Source organism: Exophiala viscosa, assembly GCF_022695815.1.
Source record: "Exophiala viscosa unplaced genomic scaffold EDD37scaffold_1, whole genome shotgun sequence".
Lineage (NCBI taxonomy): Eukaryota > Fungi > Ascomycota > Eurotiomycetes > Chaetothyriales > Herpotrichiellaceae > Exophiala > Exophiala viscosa.
In genome coordinates this window covers 2,848,038-2,869,637 of record NW_026944353.1, presented here as the reverse complement: position 1 = coordinate 2,869,637, position 21,600 = coordinate 2,848,038, and the positions used below count along the sequence as shown (strand labels likewise).

Below are 21,600 nucleotides of genomic sequence, written 5' to 3'. Positions count from 1 at the left end.
TGTTGTTTCTTCCTGCTGCATATTTCAATAGCACTTTGTCGCGGAAGCCCATCTTGACCTTATTTCATCACACCCAAGTCTCATTGCCTTAGGAAAATAGTCACAGATCCAAACTACAGCTACAATGTCCAGGTTGGTCCTGAGCCTGTTCCCCTCCGCATTCAATCGCTAACAACTCATTTAGCGGAACCTCAGGCAGTGACGAGAAGATCTCGGCTAGCAAGATCGAGCCTCTCTCCTCCGAAGTCAAGACGAACACACCACACGATCAAGGCTCAAGAGGTGTTGCAGGCACAGATCACAGCATTGATCAGAGCCGGATCGAACCTCTGGGCGGTGCAGGTGGGTGGATGACTGGACACCTTACAATTTCCAACCCTGCTATACTTGTGCCCAACTCGATATCACAAGACTGACCCTTCGACTGTGCATAGGTCAATACCAACACCCGGCTCCACATGCTGATTCTCAGGGCGTAGTGGGCAGAGACGAGACAATTGAAGGAGCCAAATTGGAGCCTCTGGAGGGGAAGGGCAGCGAGCCAACGAGCAAATCCACAGGTCTGGATGATGAGCAGGTCGATGCCTCAAGAATCAACCCACTGGGCGAGGTGAGAGAGGAAACGTCTTGACAAACCGACACGAGAGAGGCAGAATGGACAAACAGAACATGAGTTGAACGAGTGAGAGTGAGACAGAATCGTGAGGGTTGTGCAACGAGCTGGCAATGAAAGATACGGAACAGACATGACAGCTATAGCCATGACGATCAACGTAATAGCGAATGACCTACTCCAGTGTGCAATTAGAACACTGTGCCTCACTGTTAACAACCGACATTGGGAGTATTTCGTTCCCGATTCGAATGTAACTATGGTGCTTGTGCCCCTTGAACAATTGTGATGATCGCCGCATCAAGACGGAGATGCCGAAGGGAAAACGGTAGAAGTCGGACTGTCGAGCCTCGTGACTCTTGTTGTTCTCGAACATTGCTAGAAAAGACTCATACAAAAGCAGAAATCGGAAATCATCGGCAAACAAGTTAAGCAGGACCCTGATGATGAAGAGAAGTGGGATGGCCCTGCCAATGTTGTTCCTCTCTCCCGTTCTACCGTTCCTGCCTGGCGTCACATCTACACAGTACTGTAATCCTTCTATTTGAGGGCCTGCACCATTGCTATCTCACTTTTCAAGGAGAGTGGGAAACACATGACTGAATTCTCCTGGTTGCATCACAAGAATGATTTACTACTATCAATATAACGACACGGCGACATCATCCTGCTGTTGACAAGAATTCAAAGGGCGCACCCCTAAGCCTAACCAAGACAGCACCGAAGCCATCCCTATCTCTATTGGTGTGGAATCTTCCATTTCTCGTGTTTACTGCTTCTGCCCAGCAGGCTGAAACGTTCTGCTGGCTTTCAAGCACCTGGCCAAGGGCGCAGAAGTACGCCCCGTTATCTGCCTCGTGCCTGACCGGCCATTCCCGACCTGGTCTCGTGGCACCTTTTCGCTTAAAGCCGCAGCCCTGGCTAACTTAGGGACGCTAGTCAGGTTAAGCCTATCTAGATTTAGGGGATATTACCCGGCGGGAAAAGCAGCTGGGCGGAAGACTAGTGAGGCTGTGCCCCTAATCGCTCCGATGGAAACATCAATATTCAAGCCTCCATTGAAACCTCTTTATAGCACATTGGCAACCTGAGGCTTCAACTCTTCTGTCTACAGCTATGACCAGACATGACTTCGGACAATAACAACAGTATCTCGGAGGACTCCCTCACAGACAATCAGTCACTTTCACCGTGGGACTTTGCTTCTGACTCCAGTATTATTGTCCCAGGCGATCACCGAAAACAACAGAAGACTCGCAAACTGACGCCAAACTTGACGCGCCGCTCCCACAAGAAGTCTCGAGGCGGCTGCATCAGCTGCAAAGGACGCAAGATAAAGTGCAATGAAGAGAAGCCCGTATGTCAGAGCTGTTCCGTTAAGGGTCTCACTTGTATATACCCTACGGAGCAGCCTACGCGGAAATCCAGTCTCCCACTATTGCGGCGCAACCCAGCTACGGCGCCCTCATTTCCCCAGGCCACCTTCTCGATACTGGACATGCGATTCTTCCACCATTTCCTAACTATCGCATATCCTCATTTACCCGTCGACAACGACCAGGTATGGGTTCACGACATACCCCAATTTGCCGAACAGCACGAGTATCTCATGCACGCCATTCTCTCTCTTGGGGCGTCCCACCTCAGTCGCCTTACGGGCGTCGACTACCGCAAAGAGTCCTTAGTCCACCGTGGACATGCGATCGCTGGCCTCAATCACGCTCTAAGCCAAACAGCCCGAACGTACGGCGAATCCGATGCGATGCTTGCATCATGCTACGCACTGACCTTCCAAGCATCGTACATGGGCGACGGATTGTCAGACTTTATCACCATGATTCGCGGCTGCGCCCTGACGACAGAGAAGATCCACCAGGAACAAGCGCTCACCGCGTTCAATCTTCAACCAGACACCCACATCAATTTCATGGCATCACGCTTGCAACACCTTCCACGAGTTGACCCCAGACTACTGGAAGACGCATACATTGCGCTTGAGGAGATAAGACCATACCTAGCGGATGACACCCATCTCGATTTCCACGACGCCCTCTTCGACGTTATCGTCTCTTTGCAGACCAGTCCAGCATCGGGTTATCTACGCTTCATTGATTTGTATGGAGTGTGGTACGAGCTCTGCAACGAGGCTTTCGGGACCTTCTTAGATGGGAACAATCTCGTTTCGCAGTTGCTGCTCGCTTACTTTGTAGGCATTCAGCTATTGATGGTGCCACTTGCAACGCAAGAGTCATCAAACCGAGCAGACGTTTCAAGGGTGCGCGTTCTGTACGGAATAATAGAGTGGGCAGAGAACATCTTCGAGCGCCTCGAAACATCAGACCTTGAAGCTCACTTGACATGGCCGCGCACAATCGTTGCGACAGCCGTGGCTGAAATCAATGGGGAGGTACTGCAGCTACCACCAGTGCTTCAGCTGCACTGGTCAAGCAGAGACATCACCCCGCAAACAACTATCCTCGATCCTCCCTGGGCGGAGATCGCAGTATCCTAAAATCCAGGCAATACATAGCCCAAGAGGGAGACAAAGAACATGACTGATGCGCTTCGGAACGCAGACGCGACGCAACACAAGGGAATCCTGCTTTTGGCGAATCTCACCTCCTGACTATGTCTCGATAGCCAATCTGCAACAGTAACGATATCATGACCGCACATGGCCCTATCGCCTTATGAGTGCCTGCACACCACGAAACTAGCGGCTTCATGTCACTAGGTATTCTTTTTATGGTCTCTCATAGCCATTTCTGCACACGCGCCCTCCAACGACTTCGATGTAGATATGTGCCGCTTCAATGGTGCCACAACCCCTGGATCTGGTGCAGGGTCAGATCAGAAGATGATATGACTAGCCCGAGGCCACGCGACATGTTTTCCTCCGGGATCCGTCTCTTCTTTGGCACGACATCTACTCGCGTTCGCCCGCGTTGAACCCTGTCTCGATCATCGCTCGACAGAAAAGAACGCGCCGTCGGTATCGAGGGGTGGTCGCAGCTTCAAGGGATGTCGTCGGCGGTGGCGCAGGCCGTACTGACCTCAAGAACGTTGAAATGTTCATTCAATTGATCATGTCGTGGTCGGTTTCCCCCTTGGGTGGGAAGAGTCATCGATACTATCCTGTTCAGATATCGTACCTCGAAGAAGGGCAAATAACCCAGTGCGTGCGATCGGACACAACTCGAATAACTCGAATAAATCGGGCCTTTTTTGGTAGGCTGGGAGCAAAGGGTATGGCTCTTGAGATGAGGCTCACGGCGGAGAAAACCCCTGAACGTGAATTCAGGCAGCAATGAAAGAAAGAGCCGAACTACTGCTCAGCATACTTTCTTACTATTTTACGCGCCACCATCGAAAACCGCAGCACAGACAGAAGGTTCAATACTGCAGAACGTCTGAAGGAGGGAGAAAGGGCAGCTTTGAGATTGTTGCAATTGCTATCGATCTCCTACGACGTATTCGGGTCAGCGGCCAATCACAGGTCTGGGAAGCGTATAGGCGAGGCTGACATCAACGGCACAGAAGGTGTCATTGTCGACTCAGTGACCACTGACCACTGACCACTGACCGACAACATACCAACTCGCAACTACACATGGCCATTTACGAGCATATATCGTGATTCAGACGAGCAGATGAGGCACACCCTTCAATAGGCTTGAGGCACGTGGAAGGCACAAAGTCAGGATTAAATCCGTCGAAAACAATGGAGGACAGAACAGTCTTTTTGAGCCATCAATGTCATAAATTCGTGTTTGCTATGTTATACAACTTTCCAATGAGTCCAAGTATCCAGCACTCAACCACCTATGCGGTTGCCTACGGCAGGAATCTAACCATAAACCAGCGCACGCACTTCAATGCTCTCACGTCCCTTGGCACCCTCAGGTGTCCTAGGGTCGACAAAAGCAGTGTGCGGCACTCTCTGGCCCACGCCATCCTTGCTGTCGTAGCACTTCAAGAACAGCCTTTCGTCGTTGTCCATGCCGGACCAGTAATAGAACTTCTGGTTGGAGTTATATCTGACGGCGGCTGTCTCACCAGTCCGGTGAGGGTACCGATGTTCGACGGGAACAAGATCATTATCCTCCACGGTGTCGGCAGAGGCAAAGCCCAGCGGATGCGCCTGGACAGTGCCGTTGATAGGCCGCCAAACGTTAATGATTCGATACCGACCCTTGAGAAGTTCGTCCGCCTCTTCGGGGTTGTGCAGCTTGACTCGCCAATCCGTCGATCGAGCTGTCTGGTCGACGTGGACTCTCGTAACGGGGGCGCGGGGTGCATCGGGGTTAGACCGACGGATGGTATGGTCGAAAAGAGTGACCTTGTGGGCGCCGGGGACGTGGTCCAACAGCAGTTTCTCTACTTCTGGGTAGTAGGTGTTCTTGATATGATCGTCATCGACGAAATCCTTCTCTTCTGACGGAATGTTCTTGATCGCCTGGAAGGCGTCTTTGTCCAGAGTGAATTCTTCTTCGCGACCGCGAACATCATTCATTTCGATGTCCACTACCGTTTCCCCGAAGTTGCGCTGGGGCTGGCCCTCGGGCGGTTGCTCGACGTAGTTATGGGGCTTTGACCCATCTGCAGGGTCTTTGAAGAAGTTCAACTTAGTCCGGACTGGTCCTCGAGGGACGTATGAGGAATCTTGGACGCCGGAGAGGGTTGTTGAGGTGGTGGTCTGCGTAGCGGTCGACGACATTGTTGTGGATGATATGAGACTGCTGGGTGTAGATGTGCTTGGGTATAACGCAAATGGACGGACACAGACCCCAATGGTAGTGTGGCGTCTTATATAACTTATGCGCAGGCGAGTCAAGCACGCAATTGCGGCTTATTAGAAATCCATTGAATGGCAACGTCATTCTGGGCCGAGGGTTTGCCGCTGGTTGTTTTTTCCCCATGAAAACTGCGCACACCCCCGCACCTGTCATTCGCCGCCCCTTTGGATCGAGGATTAGTCGTGCCTGTAAAAGTTTGATTAATTTATCAGCATCAGCATCAGCCTGGGCCCTCGGCAACACGTCGATACATCCAGGTCAGTGTAGTCTGCGCAGTGCCATTCACACTTCGCCTTCCTCACTACCGTAGTCGACCTTTTCTGCATCGTCTATCGCATCCACACCATTCTGTTTTTGCTCTGGGCGTGGGGGTTGAGACGCCCTGGCATCACTCTGAGCTGGAGGTACTCGACTGGTTGGCTTTGGAAGCTCGAACAGATCGCTTTGGTTGTAGACGCCATTGTCGCGACTGTCCGGACGGCTCTGCGGAGGCAACCGGTCTTGATGACCATTGCTGTACGAGGGCGGTGGTCCACTCCAGTTAGATGCGGACGAAGAATGCCTTCTCGTGGACGCTTGGGGGTTGGTAGGTTGGTTCGAAGGTCGCCGGGCCAGATGAGATGCAGGTCCTCCAGCACCTGAGGAGTTGCTAACAATCTCATCGATGCGTTTCTGAACGTCATCAACTCTTTGACCTGAATCGCCACGTATTCGATCATCCACATTTGGTGGTACTCTTTGCGATGGTCGCCCGGATTTGTCCCCATTCTCATCACGAGAGTCTCGACGTACTCTCTTCGATGATGGCTGTGATTGATTGTCTGTCGAAGGCCGTCTGGCGATAGTGCTGCCCCACTCGCCCGAGTTAGGGTCGTCTAAGGCATCCCTGTCTCGCTTGACTCCTTGGCTTCCGCTTCTTGCACTCCCAGCAGGTGATCGCTCGGGTTGTGGCGTGGCTACATGCCTCGTTCGATCGAAGATGGACAAATCCTCGTCCTTAACGTACGCATCTTTCTGGCCCTGTCTCGGCAATGTTGGGTTTTCGTACACGTCTGCCATCAGGTTGCAACCTCGCTGTACGTCTGACATATCCACGCTGACCTGCTCCCACCACGGCCTCCCATTTTCATCATCAGGCAATGTAATCTCCGCGAACTTGAGGCCCATGTATAAAGCGCTGCCAGCGATCGCACTTGGGGTCAGCTGCAAACACATGGTCGTGACCAGAGAGTCGTTGAGGAATGCCCAAGACGTGTTGCGCAACTGCTTGTTCTCCTGCACCCCGTAGACTCGTAGAAAGTCAAGCAGGATGCGATAGGGCTGCTCCAGCTGCAGGTCAAAACACAGTGCTTCGAGGAGGAGGTCCTCATTGTGAAGGATGGTGTCTCGCCATTTCCAGTATTCTTTGCTCTGTTCATCGACCACCAGGTTGGGTTGTTTCTGAGCCACACGGCAGCACGCCACTACCAGTTCTCTCATTTTACGATAATTCTCTTCCACCTTTGTCGCCAGAAACAGTGCAGTTGCTGCAACCGAGTAATGGTGTAAGCCTGGTTTATTGCTCTGTGCCATGGCGTGGCGCATGAAGAAGCGGTGCAGATAGATGGATGCGGTCGCAAGCGTCAACTGAGGTAACTTCAACATGATGCCAACTTGTGTGATGAAATTGACACCTTTTTGTCTGTTGGCCAATTCTTGCACAACGGGCATCCCTTCGAGGATACTTGGCGATAGGAGTAGCTCTACCGGAGTGAAGAGCCATTGCGACTGGGTTCGTTCGATGACAGGATTTGTTGAAAAGGAGGGAGAGACGTTGCCTGGAGATAGAGACATCTTCCGGATAGCGGGCATGGCCAGTATTTCGTGGGATGTCAGGATGGAGATTGTGACCAACAAAGGGTGGTAGTGGATTAGGGACAACCGCTGATCGTTTGCGAGCGAGGACGCGGCTGCAACATGGAATGAGCCTTCTTCTCCCCTCTCAGCCAGCGATAGGGAACATATCATGCATTCCCGGGATATGCCCGGATGTTGATGCAAGGATGAGACAGCTCGTGGCCGACTGAGGCTATACCATTGTAACAATGGATGCGGACGCGCTACGAGGAATAATTTGAGAAGGCCTAGTGACCCTTACCCTCGTAATGCAGGCCCTATGGCGTGCCTGGCAGGTATACCGAGGAGAGATATACCACTGTCAGACAAGACCTCTGAATGTCTTATCTGCCCAGAGAGTGCCAAAGTTATTGTTCCCGGCAACGTCAGACCGGGGTAGCATCACAGCCCGCTGACATCATTCCTTCTGCTAACTCCATGTCTCCAACTTCTTTCGCGCGTATGGAAAGCCACAACATATTGTGATAGGAGGATAACGTTTATACGACTTTTTGTGCATGATTGTTCCAAGTTAGCTTTGACTTCACTCTACCGATCTTCTGGACATCCGAGGCAAGTCAGTCCAATGGCGCTTACTGACGGAAAAACATGCTCTTCGAACGAACATACTTTCCACCTATGGTCGATGCTCTATCGTCCTTACCAATGTATCCGAATTCTGCATGTGAGTTGTTGTGATACCCGAGGGATTGTCGATTCGTTCGTGTCGAGATGGTGGCCGCATTTGTTACTGGAGAGTGCACTACTGCTAGTCGCTCGATTCGTCAGTCGGCAAAGTTAGGAAAGTGATTCCATATCATGAGGCTCTGATAGTCTACTGCACAATATCAACACCAAGGATGATCTACGCTGCGGGTCGATCTTCGATGCAAGATTGACTATCACAGATGGGGTCACATTTATGCATGTTGAGCATGGGTTTGATCCCGACATAACAGTATACTTCACCTGTAAAGATGCAGAGTTGGCTGCAACGCGCATGCCTGGTGCAACGGTTTCTGTCTTCGGATCCGTGGTTTTGTCAATGCTTCTTTACTTGACTTCAACAGCAGCAGAACCATTATTTCAAATCATACCCCTTGACAGCTTATACTCGTAGGACAGAGTGGTCGAGGGACATTCCTCGCAATGCTAGCAGCAATTGCTATTTGCGCAAAAGATTACTGATCTCTCTGCCTCACGCCTAGACTTTCTCGATTCTCAGGCAGTCTGTAGATGGCAAGTGGTGGTTTGGCATGGGCAAGTATGATTTCCTCAATTTGGCCTATACGGGCGGGGATATCAGGAGTATCTAAAGCTGGACGACAGAAAGACTTATGCATGTTGGTCATGGCGCAGGCACAATCTGCATATCAATGCCAGACACTTACGGGTGATAAATTTGTGGCTTGTAACCTGAGGGAAATGTCCCGGGATCAATATTGATTGGAAGTTGGTCATTATGCAAGGTGAGGTAAGGTGGTCGAGCAGTTTCTGTAAAGGATCGGTTATTGCTCTGGGCAAGTGCTCAATGCTGCCCTTGACTCTTGAGAGGCTCGGTCTGTCGACTCCCGTTGTACAGACGATTAGTGACCGGGATGCCGACCTCAGGTTGTTCATTGATTGGCCTCTCAGAAACTCTGGATGCACAATAGCGCGAGCTCTTCCGTCTCTGCGGCCGTACACCATGCCTAGGTACGAGCAATTGAACGCTAATGCAATGGAATGTTCCAAATGATGACACACTAAAGTCGCTCTGCTGCTGTCTTTCAATCCGCAAAGAGATCCTATCCTCCCCGGCTACGTCAACCTTAGATGTCAGGGCTACTAGACTATGAGGCGCTGCGTAATGGATTAAGGCCATTTTAATGGGCGTTGTACCTGCCAAGCGTCCGATCGGAGCCTGTCTTAGCCCGATGCCCCCTGTAGCTTCCCCTAGCCAAACCGAGCCTTCCATTCCCAGCTTTCCATCTACTACACCTTCGATATCCGTTCTTTCTCATCTCTTTCCCTCAGACCTCAAGCCTTCCATGCATCGAAGATTTTCTAGCGCATCATCATTACCGTTCGGATCAATGGCTAACCTCTCCGGTCCTCGTACAGCCGCTAGGTATGCGCCATATTCGTTGCATGCTTTGGCCCTTGCGCTAGCCTTGCAACTGTCCCCAGTCGTGAACATACATGTAAGTCACAGCCATGACAGGGCTCAAGGGCCTAGTGAGTATCTGAACGTCGGGGTATCTCGAAGGTGCTTTGCATATCGACCATCTTCTACACACAACCAACCGTATCCTGTTGCGCTGTGATTGCATCTGGCGTGGTGGCTGTGACAAGTGTACTTTCGTTGAGCACAACTAACGTGGTATACATACGCGTGTTATGCCCAGAGGCAATCTTGCATTCCTCCATCAGTACGGTCTTTCGCGGCACAAGCAACGTTTTCCAACGAAACATATTCTTCTCATTGACTCAGCCTTCCAGCTACGAAGGCCAAAGTCACGCATCGAAGCAAGGTATACAGGCTTATAAGGCTCTCGACGCCTCACCGTCAGCGACAATCTGCATCATAGTGGCGGCGGCACACCAGGAACAGCGCCAAACAAGCGAATACCTATCAGATCGCGGCTCCTCATTGCATGCAGCAGGGTCTCAAATATTCATGACATATTGGGCAGATGTATCAGCATTGATCTAAACTCAATCAGGAGAAAGCCACCCAAAGTCTCGGGCTACGCCTCTGCTCTTCCTGGCCACGAAGCTACGACATCCTTGATCGCCTTGCGCCATCACTGCTAACCCCAGGCCCACGTTTCTGCGCTGGACATTGGGTCACTGGGGCTATCCCCGGCTTGGGCTGGTTACCAAAGCAGCCTCGCCTTTTACCTAATCCGAGGTACTACCGTTTTACCCTCCTACGCTTGGCCTCCAGGCCTGCAATTCCACACATCTAGTCCGGTGCGATGCCCACCAAGCCAAAAAGATCGAAATCCCCGGACTCACAGTTCTTGTTTGTCAACGAAGATGCTTCGACTGTCACGAGAGCTACAAAGGACACTGAACTCGACAGAACCAAACAAAGCCATGTTCAACGCCAGAACTTCGCACGCAAACGTCGGCTTCGAGAGCAATCCATCTCGGGACCCTCGACAAGCACTCCCAGCTCTGTTTCTCCAAGCCCTGCGATCGCAGATCTTTCCACAGAATCAACTTCAGTCTCTCAAGGAGGGCCATCTCGTGGCAACGATTATATCGATGTTCTTCAGGGTATAGACTTTGGCGATGTCCAGTTTCAGGCGACCAGCCCGCCGGTATTCACGCAGGAGTTGCTGGATCCACGACTCTCGGCCATGTTCTCGAACCCGTTTGCTACAGCAGCTTCACCACTCGCACTCTCTCCAAGGACGACCAGCATGTTTGAGAGCTCTCACTCTTACCAGCCTGGTCACTACTTTGATATGGCCCCTCCGAATTACAACCTCACCCCGCCGCCAAGAGAGCCAACGAACATGCCTTCCCCTCCCATACCACTGAGTCGAGAATCCAGCCAGGTTGCGAATACTCAACGGATCCTGGAACTATGGGCGCCACCTTTGATCAGGCACTACAATATGGTATCACTGCCAGATAAGTTCTGGAGGGACATTCGGAAAGTACCGATGGGTCAAATGCGGCACGCATCAGCCATTCACGCAGATATGCAAGCATGCATGTCAGAACCTGCCCATATGTATGCCTTCCTCGCTGCAGCCGCGGTGCAGATGCTCTGGCGAGAGGGTCGACTGTTACTTCCAAATGTGTCGGAAGAAGACTATCACAGGGTGCCGACCTTCTTCAAGACCAAAGCCATCGAAGCGCTGCGCGCCAAACTCGCTGCTGGTCAATTGGATCATCATATTGCCGTTGATGTACATCGGCTTTACTGTACTGGGCTTTTCGCGGATAATGCTGAAGTGGCGGAGCCTCATTTTCAAGCCTTGCTTGCCATGATTGAAGCTTTGGGTGGCCTCAGCACATTCGATGACTATCAGATGGAGAAGCTCATGATCCTAGACAGCTTCGCTGCATTGATGTGGCATGGAGTACCGCGAATGATTGTGACATGGGACCCAGGTCATTTCATGGACGAGACACTGCGAAGTCTCGATACATGGGACCAACAGGACGCTCGGATTGGCGAGAGGATGGGGACCATGATTCGAACTCTCAATGCTGACCAGACAACAATGGATACGCTCGGAGACCTGCTCGAGCTGCTAAAGGTGTCCGCGTACCTGCACGATCTGCAACACTATATCCCAGAATCCTACAAATGGTTCGTCCGACGGGCGTTGGCCATTTTACACCGCCTGCTTTCAATACCCTTGCATTCCGAACTCGACGAAAAAGTAGACAGCTTGAGGATCGCTGCAACCTACTGGACGGGCATGGTTATATCACCTCAGCTTGGTCGAAGAGCCGCCTCTAGATCCACTCATCTCCTTCGACAAAAGCTTGAGCTCACCGATATAGACTTCCTTTGGGCCCCACATACAGATTGTCTACTATGGGTGGTGGTGTTGGGAGGCATGTGCGCAGACAAGGACGACGAGCTGCAGTGGTACCTCGACATTGCAAGAAAAGCAGCAAGGGAGCTTGGGTTGAGCAGTACGTCCGACATGGAGGAGCTGTTCTCAGAGCTGCTTTTTGATCCACCGTCCCAAAGAGGTTTGCTGTTGCAATTCGGAGTAAGGATGTGGCCTGTGGCAGAGTCATGAGTTGGGAGACGACAGGGCTGTGAAGATACGAAGGCCCACCATCCAAAATCGAAAGCACCTACCAGCTGTGGCATCTTGCACAAGGGATTGGTACCAGAGCGGGTTTCTCTGTGCACAGGTCAAACATGCAGCATTGGGTTCAGGCTGCGGGCCAGCATTGTCGCCGGACGGCTACCCATACAGCTGGCCTTCACGACGTCCTGTTGACGCTACCGGACCCGAACGACACTGCCCTCCCCAGTTCGTCAAGCTTTGTCTACGAGGCCGAGAGTGACAAGATCAGTCAGCCTTCCGGAAAGGGCTGGTGCCGCCTTCAACAAGACTCTGTCACGCTTCCACTGCTACCGTGTGCCTCGACGTGCGCAAAGCAGTGGGAAAGGGAAGGCTGGTCGTAGCTACCGGCCAATATCACGCCATGATCGGCAGGCAAAGGCAGACTATTCGCCCTCAATGTGTGGCCAGGCCTATCGATGCCAGATCTTCTCGACCGGTGAACAAGCTTAATCGATTGTGGGTTGGGTGTACTGGAGGTGAGGTTGGCCCAACCTCGGCCCCATCCGATGGGATTTTTGTGCTTCAGCGGTGGTACGGCAATGGGGTAACGATTGCAAGCTCGCTGATGTTCGGGCATGCTCTTTCAGATTTTGATGTGACACGAGACATACGCGCCATGATATCCAGCTTCTTGGACAGAAGACGATGCTTTCTGTTGAAGACCAACAAGGATTGGCCCACCGTCCGGGTGCGAGCATTGGGTGAAAAGCTTTCCTTTCGTAGTTTGCTATGCAGTATAGACAATGACGGCGTCCGTCGAGTTTTATGAAGAAGAAGATAGATCCGGCTCATGCATCATACGATCGTTTATGCTTACAAAAGTGTTCATGACCAGTTATACAATGACATATGACATTTTCATTTCATGCTGGAATATTTGGCGCTTCGAGTCCTTCCGCTTGCTTTTATGAAGGATGCTCTTCGGAGTGGAATCGTATAAAACACATGGGCTATATCTATAGCCGCGTCTGATCTCATGTTGACCTTCGTTTGTGCTCTCGCCACTTATCAAATGCGTCCTCCCAGGTACTGTTGACACCGTCGCATCGATCGGCAACGATCCCCCACGTCCTCGTCCTGACTATACCTTCCACCGCGGACTCATTGCGCAGTAGCGCAGCAAGTTGCTCCGTCCGCGCTTCTCGAGGGAAGAATCGTCCTGAGTACGGGTCCAGTCGCTCGTCTACTATCCTATCTGCTTCTTTTCTGTTCATGACTTCCCGCTCGATCACATCCGGGTCATCTGGGTCCGGGGACGTTGCTACTGATGTGCAGTACGATATAACTGTGGATCGTGAGTTCCAGGACGGGAAGAGTACGGATTCGAGGAATGTTTTGGATGTGTCTTTTGGTATGGGTTGGCGGGTGAGTGATGAGGGGAGGGATGGGTTGCGGATTGACGTTGAGGACGGGTCGAAGGGTGATGTTGTACTGGGCGTTATTAGAGCGTTGAGGTTCGTGGAGATGCTGTCGTCGATACTGGCGCGGGATAGACGTAGGAAGTCGCGCAGGACTCGGGTGTTGAAGCAGAATTGGGGGGTGAGTTCTGTCGGTGTTGAGGTGGGTTTGGACATGATCGGTCGTTTGCTGCCTGGCTGTGCAGGTCTGAAGGGCGAAGGCGAGGGTGAAGATGAGGGAGGTGATGTCCAGAACCAAGCCAGCTTGATTGGTGTGAGTGAATAGATGAGCTCGATGGCTGTTTAAAGGTGGCGACGAGGCCGATGATTCAACTTGATCTTTGGTGGAGATTGCGTTCAAGAACTGCTCCCCAGTTGTGTGTTGGTTCTGTAGGCGAAAGTAGTATGTTGGACTATTCACAAAGCGTTGATCATAATATCTGCAGAAGCGATGTATGGAGTAAGGTGATCGAACATCAACGGAACAATTGTAAAGGCGAGGCTGCAGGCTCCTTATGGTCACGTCATGGACAAGTTCCTCAGCAACCACTTTACGCGTCGATACGCGATCTCGTCTCAATTATCAAGCCGGCCCGTCTAGTTCGTACTTCCACCTATGTACCGCTTCGCTTTCTGTTTCAGCTTCTCCAAGACGATATCTCAATCAAGCAAACAAGGCGTGTTCTAGATTACAAGAACTTGTTGTTATAGAGTTGCCTGAGTGACAGTTACATTCTACCGAGCCATCAACATGCCTGAAATAGCCGAGGTCGCTCGAACAGTTCATTTCATCAAAAAGCTACTTGTTGGGAAAACGATATCCAAAGCCACAGCTACAGAAGATCTCAATGTCTTCGGCAAAGTGGGAACCTCAGCTGCTGAGATCCAGAAACACATGACTGGCAAACAAGTTGTTGACGCCGGTCAGCAAGGCAAATACTTCTGGATGATCATGTCTAGCCCGCCGCATCCGGTCATGCACTTTGGCATGTCTGGCTGGCTCAAAATCAAAGACGAGCATACCTACTACTACCGGCCGAAATCAGGGGAGGAAGAAGAACCCTGGCCACCAAAGTTCATGAAATTCCTGCTTGAGACAAAGCCGGAAAATGGCCAGGAGAAAGTGGAAGCCGCATTCGTCGACATGAGAAGGTTTGCAAGAGTACGACTGGTGGACTGTGAAGCTTCAGAGATTCGAAATGTTACACCTTTGAAAGAGAACGGACCGGACCCGGTCATTGACAAGGACGTTGTGACTGTCGCCTGGCTGAAAGAGAAGTGTAACGCAAAGAAAGTGCCTATCAAAGCTATGCTTCTAGATCAAGCCAACATCAGCGGTATCGGCAACTGGGTGGGAGACGAGATCATGTACAATGCGAAGATGCACCCTGAGCAATACGCCAACACATTATCGGACGAGCAGATCAGCCAGCTGCACAAGTCTATTCACTACGTTTGCAGTACTGCTGTCGACTTACTCGCCGAGTCGGAAAAATTTCCGGATGACTGGTTGTTCAAGCACCGGTGGGGAAAGGGCAAGAAAAACGCCTCAAACGCTCTCCCAAATGGAGAAAAGATTGCATTTCTGACTGTTGGTGGTCGGACAAGTGCTGTTGTTCCTTCCATACAAAAGAAGACTGGCCCTGTGGCCAAGGAGATGGATGAGGCGGAGGTGGTCGATGGAGAGGACGCACCGAAGAAAGCCAAAGGCAAGAAGCGAAAGGCTGTTGGCGAGGACGAGGAAGACGAGGTGGAGGTCAAGCCTAAGAAAGCTACTCCGAAAAGCAAGAAAGCCAAGGTCGAAGCGGAGCAGCATGATGAAGAGGCAGACGTCAAGTCCAAGAAGGCTACTCCAAGGAACAAGAAATCTCAAGTCAAAGAAGAGCAGCATGATGAAGTGGGGGTAGATGCGGGCAAGCAGGTCAATGTGACGAAAAAGGCCAAGAAGAATACAAAAGTGAAGGAGGAGCCAGCCAACGCGAAAGGCAAGGGTGTTAGTCGTGGCAAAGCTGTAAAAAGCGAACCAGTCAAGGTAGCTGCAGATGACGGCGGAAAGAGAAGATCTGGTCGGCTAAGCAGAGGATAGACTTTGGGATCTCTTCTTGGAAGGATGTCATTGTCTCCTAAGACTGCTGTCGTACTAATATCTGTACTACTACCACCTGAGAAGCGTAGCATAATCTGTATGTGCACATAAAAGTGCTTCTAACTTCTCTGTTTTTCTTCGAACAGAATTTCTGTGCTTCCTCGTACAGCACCTCAGTGCTTTCTCATAATTCATTTCTGTGCTTTTCAGGAAGCCTCTTTAGATCAATATATCAACTGTTGCACGCCTGCAACAAAAGTCACACCAGATCATCCTCACGCCCGGGCGGTCCCCCCATGCGTCCACGTGCAGCCGGTCCGTCGAATGTGGGCTCTATGCCCGTCAGAACAGCCTCTTTATGCTGTACTGATGCAGTCTCGGAAGAGGAGGGGCGATCTTGTGGCTTGACTTCCTCGGCACCATCAGCCAAACCGATTTCCGCGGTGTCGAGCGCTCTTTTGAACGAAGGGATCAAGTTCGTGGCCAGCGGGTATGTGAAGACCAGCACGAAGCATGCGGCAGTCAGCCACCAGGCCTTTGATATGCGGACCGCCTCGACCAGTTGAGCCATCAATGGAGGCTGCAGGGCTCCGCCGGAGATGCTGACGATCATCAAAGTCTCGCATGTCGGCGTCCACTCCTCGTACGATGCGGTCGCGCCCTCAAAGATCATCGGAAAAGACGGCGCTTCGAAGAACATGACCATAACCGCCACAGCAATGGCCGTCTTGCCAGTGACGGCGGTTCCGGCGGCGGTAGTCGCGATAGCACCAGCGATGAAGCATGCCAGAACCCACCGAGGTTTGAAAATCCTGGGGCATGTCACCAGTCCTGCAGCGACAAAGCGACCGATGACGAAAGCAACTTGGGCGATGGACATGCATGTGGCGGCCCAATTGTCGCTGGCGCAAGCGTTGACCTTCATGTGCTCGATAAAGAATTGTGCAAAGGTCACCTGGCAGCCGATATTGACGAAATTGGCAGCAACGCCCCACCAAATGCGAGCATACCGCCACGAGAACAGCGGGTGCTTCCATTTCTTCCAGCCGCAGGAGACGGGCGGCGAAGAGGGGACCTCGACCTCAGGGACCCAAGTTGTGCGGAAGAAGATGACGGCGATAAAGGCCATCAGACCAAAAATGCACCCGCCAAGAGCACGGTAGAAGACAATGACGCTACCGAGGTTGGCGCAGGAGGCATTCTTGTCCTCAGTCGGCATGAGGCATTTGCCCGGGCGGAGCGGGTCCGGTAACGGTGCGCGGGTGGATGTGTCTGGGTTGAAGACGAAGGCGTTGGCCAGGAAGGGTGCCACGACCGTACCGATGCCTGCCCAGGCCTGGGCGATCAAGATGCGTAGGGTCGCCTGAGTGCGTGGACCGCAGTTCACGGCGTATGGGTTGGCGGAACGCTCCAAGGTTGAAACACCAAGACCGATGACGAACATGGCGGCCACCATCCCGGCAAGACTGCAGTTCTGGGCGGCGACAGACATGAAGAGGTCGCCGAGAGCAAGGCCGAAAAGTCCAGCGACCATGGCAACCCTGTAGCCACAGGTTTTGACCAGAGGGCCGCCAATAAGAAGAGCGCCAGGGATATATGCCGCGTAGTAGCCGGCTGCGAGAATCGCGGCCTTCTGGCGGTCGATGCCCATCGCTACTTTAACGTGGTAATTCATGATGTCGAGGAGGCCGTAGGCCAGACCCCACATGCAGAATAGGGAGAGCGATGAAATGGCGATGGGGACAATGGTGTCCCTGCGCCGAATTTCCTTTTTGGGCTTACCATATTGGACGTCGAGCCGCTTGATGCGGTTGAGGAGGTTGTTCCAGGAGAAGTTGAACATTTTGAGTGATGGAGATGGTGCGATATCAGGTTGTATCAGGGCAGCAAAGAGCGTCGTGTATAACGAGGGTGTCAGAAAGAGTGGGAAAAGTGGAAAAGGTGCAAGGAAAACTGGGTTCATGAACATTCTGGAGGAAATTTTATACCTTTTGAACAGGCGGAGGAAGCGTTCATTCCTGTGGGAGCTCCATGGGGAGGACCTGTTGCCTTTTTTCTGCATGCCATAGAAGGTTCTTCGTTCCAATCATTCAGATGACGGCTAGCCACTCACGAGAAGTCCTGGACTCCAGTACCTTGGTTGCTTCAACACACTTGATGCAAGCTTGTCTTGGTTTGAGCAACGAGAGTGGTTATTTTCATCCATACCTGGGGACGACATGCACTTCCGCAAGAAATGGCGTTCATCCGAAGAAGAAGAGGCCATAGAGAAGACATTCCGTGCATCTTGATGCGTTCATGGTCTCTTTGCCTTGAAACGAGGAATGGTGCACAGTACAAACCATGTGTCAAGGAAATGCAGCCTGCACCATGGTATGACCAGTTGAGGCTGACTTAAGGATGATCGTAGGAGGCACAGATACCCTGGGTTGTAGAATGGGTTGAGGTGGTTAGAAGAGAGAAACGTGTTTGGGACACCCATCATGTTGTCGCTTGTAAGGCTTGGCGGCAAGTATCTCGTTTCGGAGGCGGAAGTTGTCATGGACTATCAAACGCTCTTGCTAGCCCAAGCAACCACGCGCTGTTGACGACTCTCTATCCGCGCGCACGAACATAGAATCTTTTTGTCCAGCTCATGAATAGACTTCGGCCCGGATATAGAGTCCTCAATTTTGCGTCAACGGCACCTATCTCAAAGGTGGCATCACTGCCCGCCAGAAATCTCTATATCATGCCTTCAGCCAAAGAATCAGATTCAGGCATGAAGATATTGATGCTGCACGGCTATACGCAAAGTGGTGCCCTTTTCCATGCCAAAACGCGAGCAACAGAAAAGCGCCTGCAGAAAGCCTTCCCCGGAATTTCCTTCAGCTACCCTACAGGGCCACTCCGCCTCAGGCCTAGTGATGTACCAGGTTTTGACCCAGCTTCGAGTGAAGATCCGGACAGCATCGAAGCTTATGGTTGGTGGCGACGTGCAGATACTGCGGATCCGCCAGAGTATGACGGACTTGAGGATGGGCTGCAGACGGTGGCCAAGGTGCTTGAATCGGAAGGCCCATTTGATGGGGTTATTGGGTTTTCGCAAGGAGCGGCTCTCGCAGCTATGGTTGCATCTTTACTAGAAGGAGAATCACGGAAGCAAGCATTCGAGAAGGCTAAGTCACGGTCACCACTCGCAATATCGTTCCCAGCATCATTTGAAAGACTGGACCACCCGCCTCTCAAATTCTGCGCGGCATACTGTGGATTTCGAGCTCCTGGAGAGCGATACCGAGGGTTTTATGAAGACCCTCATATACAGACACCCGTCTGTCACTTCATCGGCAGTCTTGACAGTGTGGTTGAGGAATCGAGAACACAAGCACTGGTCGACGCCACTGGCGGTCCGGAGAAGACACAGGTTGTGACTCATCCAGGTGGTCATTTTGTTCCCAGTGGGAAGCCGTATCTTGACGCTATTGCAGCATTCATCCAGCAGAAAATGTCATCACAAGACCAAAAGAAAGACCAGGAAGAGCGAGTAGAGGACATGGACGTCCCTTTCTGAGAAAGATGGTCATCACTTGTATATTTGGAAAGACTCTGATACCCGCTAGACAGTTCTAGAGCTAGAATTTTGCAAGCAATGTAAAGACTGACTCTTTTCACAATGACTCTCGCGACAATGTTGAGTCAAAAGAAAATCAGATTGTGATGAATTGATACGCAATCTAGAAGGTAGAGAATGATCTGGATCACGTGTGAAAAGTCGTGAGGAAAAGTAGTTTAGCGCGGTTGCCGCCAAGATTGCGCCAAAATCGAGTCTCTCTCGCACACTCCTGCAAGACGATTTCAACCGCCACTCGACCAGCAAGTCGCTCGACCATCACATCTTTATCCGTCTCCTCAGCATCAAGCAACAGCTCAATACACCCTAATCAGCCGATTCTGATTCGAACACACCGTCAAAATGGTACGCACACTTCGATACAATGCTGCAAAGTCCATGACTTCAAATTTGTTCCCCCTCTGCACCTGCTCAGCACACGATCAATTGCGACAACCATCAGCACCAATGCCATCAAGTTCAATCGAAGAATTATAGCTAACAAGCTCATCACAGGTTCTCGCAGTCGATCTCCTGAACCCAACGCCTCAGGCTGAGGCCCGCAAGCACAAGCTCAAGGTACGATCAGGGACATTGAGATGAGGAAAAGAGTCGAAAATCTAACATCCTCGGCAGACCCTTGTCCCAGCTCCTCGATCATTCTTCATGGACGTCAAGTGCCCCGGCTGCTTCACAATCACCACCGTTTTCTCACACGCACAAACCGTCGTTGTCTGCGCCGGCTGCTCAACGGTCCTCTGCCAGCCCACCGGTGGCAAAGCCAGACTCACAGAGGGCTGCTCATTCCGAAGAAAGTAGACGACTCAGCATGGTGTGATATTTGATGGCATATTTGCTTGATAGAAGATGGATTCCCAGGCTTATCACCGATATCACGATGATTCGGAGTTCCGGATATCTTGCAAAAAAGACTTGACACATGGCGGGGAAATGTCATTGTTTTTTTAACGACCAACAGCGTAAAGGATGCTTTTTGTCAACACGCATGGGGGTTACTTTACGAAAAAGTCTTTTCAGCTTGGGATGACGGGCAGAGGCAAAAAGAGTCTGCATGAACATACGCTTCGTTGTTATGTGAGGACGGCAGATCTTGATGTTGAGGAGGCCAACGACCTTGCGTTCAGGCTGGATCATGGTGCAAGATGGATAGTCATGTACTTGTAGTACAGCGGCAAGCAATAAAATCTTCAACAAAGCATATCAATGTTCTTCTCCAGCTATCGTGACTGTAAGCTACTGCAATCTCTTCCATATCATTACACCTGTAGACATTCCCACCGCCCTATTGACCTCGCACATGGCCATCAATGGCCGTCGCCAAATCTCCTGCTTCTCGTAGTCCACATTTCTCATGGGCATGAATCTCCACGCCAGGGCGGGATTGTCGTCCGAATAATGGCTGCTCCCAACTTGTGGACATCGTGGCTGGGCAATGCGCCCTCCAGGAGGACGGTAGACCTCAGCAAATCGTTTCGCCGCCACATAGCGACTTTCGTGTCTCTGCCGTCTGCCTCAGTAGCGAGATGTTAGTTATGTTGAATGATGGGCCGGTAATCCAACGCCTTTCATCCACGCTCCAGTTCGCCCATGATCCTGTTGACAAGCTTCTTCTGCTCTTTCTCCCGTAGTTCGTTCTCGTCCATCTCCCTCAGGCATCGCCCAACGGCACAAATCCCCTTCACGCCAGCCTCGGGACAGTCTACCCAGACTTTGCCATTCCTGCCAACAGCCACTTCAAATCCACCAGGCAGCCTTGATCCAAGGTCGTCCAAAGCTGACACCCCTTGCTTCTTCAACAATCTGTCTGCAAGCCCAGGGCTGACATCGAACACCATACCACCTGTAAGCGGACCTAAACCGTCTGGCTCCGACTTGCCTGTTGACGGATTCATACAACTCAGTTCGATGTCCATGTTTTTCTGCGCTGACACAACTTTGGCATACACAAGATCATTAGCTTTGAGTTGGGGTCTTGTCTTTTTGGTTGCGCCTTCGAATGCCAGTTGTGGTAATATCGCTTGTGGTGAATGTGAGTTGATGTAGAGATGGAAGAAGTCTGTTGATGATGCTTTAAACTGAGCAATCACAAGGTCACCCGCTTTGGGTATGTATCGAGCATCTGGGGTAGCTATTTGTGCGGTCTTCTTGCGGTAGTCAACTTCCAGCAGTCCACCGATGGTGGCTGTGAAGTCATTTGTAGCCGGATCTTGTCGAAGTCCGCGACCTATTTTGCGCTTCTGAGATGTCGGTACTTGATTTGTGGTGATATGATCTCCTGGAAGTAGAAGCTGCATCGTGGCCATTATGATTCAGTGTCGGCCGCTCTGAAAACCCAAGGATGAGGTGGTTTGATGTTTTGGTGTCTGTGAATGGTTGTTCTTGCATTCATTAAAGGAAAAAAAGTCTGGACCAATC

General features: G+C 51.5%; 12 protein-coding genes across 12 annotated transcripts; 7 read left to right on the top strand and 5 right to left on the bottom strand.

Annotated features, from left to right (window-relative positions):
* Nucleotides 1-124: 124 nt before the first annotated feature.
* EDD37DRAFT_604368 (uncharacterized protein) lies at nt 125-631 on the top strand (the record flags this gene model as incomplete). The annotated part of the gene is made up of 3 exons (XM_062814733.1): nt 125-132; nt 185-342; nt 435-631. The coding sequence occupies 3 exons, from the start codon at nt 125-127 to the stop codon at nt 629-631; spliced, it is 363 nt and encodes a 120-aa protein (XP_062675369.1).
* Nucleotides 632-1,364: 733 nt separating this feature from the next.
* EDD37DRAFT_53407 (uncharacterized protein) lies at nt 1,365-3,403 on the top strand. Its single transcript, XM_062813645.1, has one exon. It carries the CDS (start codon nt 1,740-1,742, stop codon nt 3,123-3,125), a length of 1,386 nt encoding a protein of 461 aa, XP_062675368.1. The 5' UTR covers nt 1,365-1,739; the 3' UTR covers nt 3,126-3,403.
* A 1,057-nt stretch (nt 3,404-4,460) lies between these two features.
* On the bottom strand, nt 4,461-5,756 carry EDD37DRAFT_671305 (uncharacterized protein; the record flags this gene model as incomplete). Its single annotated transcript, XM_062819404.1, has 1 exon — nt 4,461-5,756. Exon 1 carries the CDS (start codon nt 5,328-5,330, stop codon nt 4,461-4,463), a length of 870 nt encoding a protein of 289 aa, XP_062675367.1. The 5' UTR covers nt 5,331-5,756.
* EDD37DRAFT_671301 (DNA-directed RNA polymerase) lies at nt 5,217-7,260 on the bottom strand (the record flags this gene model as incomplete). The annotated part of the gene is made up of 2 exons (XM_062819403.1): nt 5,217-5,984; nt 6,048-7,260. The coding sequence occupies 2 exons, from the start codon at nt 7,258-7,260 to the stop codon at nt 5,692-5,694; spliced, it is 1,506 nt and encodes a 501-aa protein (XP_062675366.1). The 3' UTR covers nt 5,217-5,691.
* Nucleotides 7,261-9,111: 1,851 nt separating this feature from the next.
* Nucleotides 9,112-10,112, top strand: EDD37DRAFT_53381 (uncharacterized protein). The gene is made up of 2 exons (XM_062813644.1): nt 9,112-9,467; nt 9,533-10,112. The coding sequence occupies exons 1-2, from the start codon at nt 9,153-9,155 to the stop codon at nt 9,977-9,979; spliced, it is 762 nt and encodes a 253-aa protein (XP_062675365.1). The 5' UTR covers nt 9,112-9,152; the 3' UTR covers nt 9,980-10,112.
* Nucleotides 9,918-12,246, top strand: EDD37DRAFT_52448 (uncharacterized protein). The gene has a single exon (XM_062813641.1). It carries the CDS (start codon nt 10,245-10,247, stop codon nt 12,036-12,038), a length of 1,794 nt encoding a protein of 597 aa, XP_062675364.1. The 5' UTR covers nt 9,918-10,244; the 3' UTR covers nt 12,039-12,246.
* A 676-nt stretch (nt 12,247-12,922) lies between these two features.
* On the bottom strand, nt 12,923-13,955 carry EDD37DRAFT_617112 (caffeine-induced death protein 2). The gene has a single exon (XM_062815708.1). The coding sequence runs from the start codon at nt 13,664-13,666 to the stop codon at nt 13,067-13,069; it is 600 nt and encodes a 199-aa protein (XP_062675363.1). The 5' UTR covers nt 13,667-13,955; the 3' UTR covers nt 12,923-13,066.
* A 285-nt stretch (nt 13,956-14,240) lies between these two features.
* Nucleotides 14,241-15,575, top strand: EDD37DRAFT_557480 (formamidopyrimidine-DNA glycosylase; the record flags this gene model as incomplete). The annotated part of the gene is made up of 2 exons (XM_062813707.1): nt 14,241-15,245; nt 15,300-15,575. 2 exons carry the CDS (start codon nt 14,241-14,243, stop codon nt 15,573-15,575), a joined length of 1,281 nt encoding a protein of 426 aa, XP_062675362.1.
* Nucleotides 15,576-15,834: 259 nt separating this feature from the next.
* Nucleotides 15,835-17,418, bottom strand: EDD37DRAFT_604361 (MFS transporter; the record flags this gene model as incomplete). The annotated part of the gene is made up of 1 exon (XM_062814732.1): nt 15,835-17,418. The coding sequence occupies one exon, from the start codon at nt 17,416-17,418 to the stop codon at nt 15,835-15,837; it is 1,584 nt and encodes a 527-aa protein (XP_062675361.1).
* A 792-nt stretch (nt 17,419-18,210) lies between these two features.
* On the top strand, nt 18,211-19,125 carry EDD37DRAFT_557821 (dihydrofolate reductase; the record flags this gene model as incomplete). The annotated part of the gene is made up of 1 exon (XM_062813722.1): nt 18,211-19,125. The coding sequence occupies one exon, from the start codon at nt 18,211-18,213 to the stop codon at nt 19,123-19,125; it is 915 nt and encodes a 304-aa protein (XP_062675360.1).
* Nucleotides 19,126-19,242: 117 nt separating this feature from the next.
* EDD37DRAFT_617109 (putative 40S ribosomal protein S27) lies at nt 19,243-20,383 on the top strand. The gene is made up of 3 exons (XM_062815707.1): nt 19,243-19,530; nt 19,681-19,743; nt 19,801-20,383. Exons 1-3 carry the CDS (start codon nt 19,528-19,530, stop codon nt 19,981-19,983), a joined length of 249 nt encoding a protein of 82 aa, XP_062675359.1. The 5' UTR covers nt 19,243-19,527; the 3' UTR covers nt 19,984-20,383.
* EDD37DRAFT_617098 (exosome complex exonuclease RRP40) lies at nt 20,381-21,565 on the bottom strand. Its single transcript, XM_062815706.1, has one exon. The coding sequence runs from the start codon at nt 21,486-21,488 to the stop codon at nt 20,751-20,753; it is 738 nt and encodes a 245-aa protein (XP_062675358.1). The 5' UTR covers nt 21,489-21,565; the 3' UTR covers nt 20,381-20,750.
* Nucleotides 21,566-21,600: the final 35 nt, after the last annotated feature.

What these genes read in the sequence shown, in the direction of transcription:
- EDD37DRAFT_53407 (XM_062813645.1), top strand. Translation starts at nt 1,740, where the DNA reads ATGACTTCGGACAATAACAACAGTATCTCGGAGGACTCCCTCACAGAC.
- EDD37DRAFT_53381 (XM_062813644.1), top strand. Translation starts at nt 9,153, where the DNA reads ATGGGCGTTGTACCTGCCAAGCGTCCGATCGGAGCCTGTCTTAGCCCG. An exon ending in CCCCAGTCGTGAACATACAT is followed by an intron (nt 9,468 to 9,532) that starts GTAAGTCACAGC and finishes GGTATCTCGAAG; the next exon opens with GTGCTTTGCATATCGACCAT.
- EDD37DRAFT_52448 (XM_062813641.1), top strand. Translation starts at nt 10,245, where the DNA reads ATGCCCACCAAGCCAAAAAGATCGAAATCCCCGGACTCACAGTTCTTG.
- EDD37DRAFT_617112 (XM_062815708.1), bottom strand. Translation starts at nt 13,666, where the DNA reads ATGTCCAAACCCACCTCAACACCGACAGAACTCACCCCCCAATTCTGC.
- EDD37DRAFT_617109 (XM_062815707.1), top strand. An exon ending in CCCGCAAGCACAAGCTCAAG is followed by an intron (nt 19,744 to 19,800) that starts GTACGATCAGGG and finishes CATCCTCGGCAG; the next exon opens with ACCCTTGTCCCAGCTCCTCG.
- EDD37DRAFT_617098 (XM_062815706.1), bottom strand. Translation starts at nt 21,488, where the DNA reads ATGGCCACGATGCAGCTTCTACTTCCAGGAGATCATATCACCACAAAT.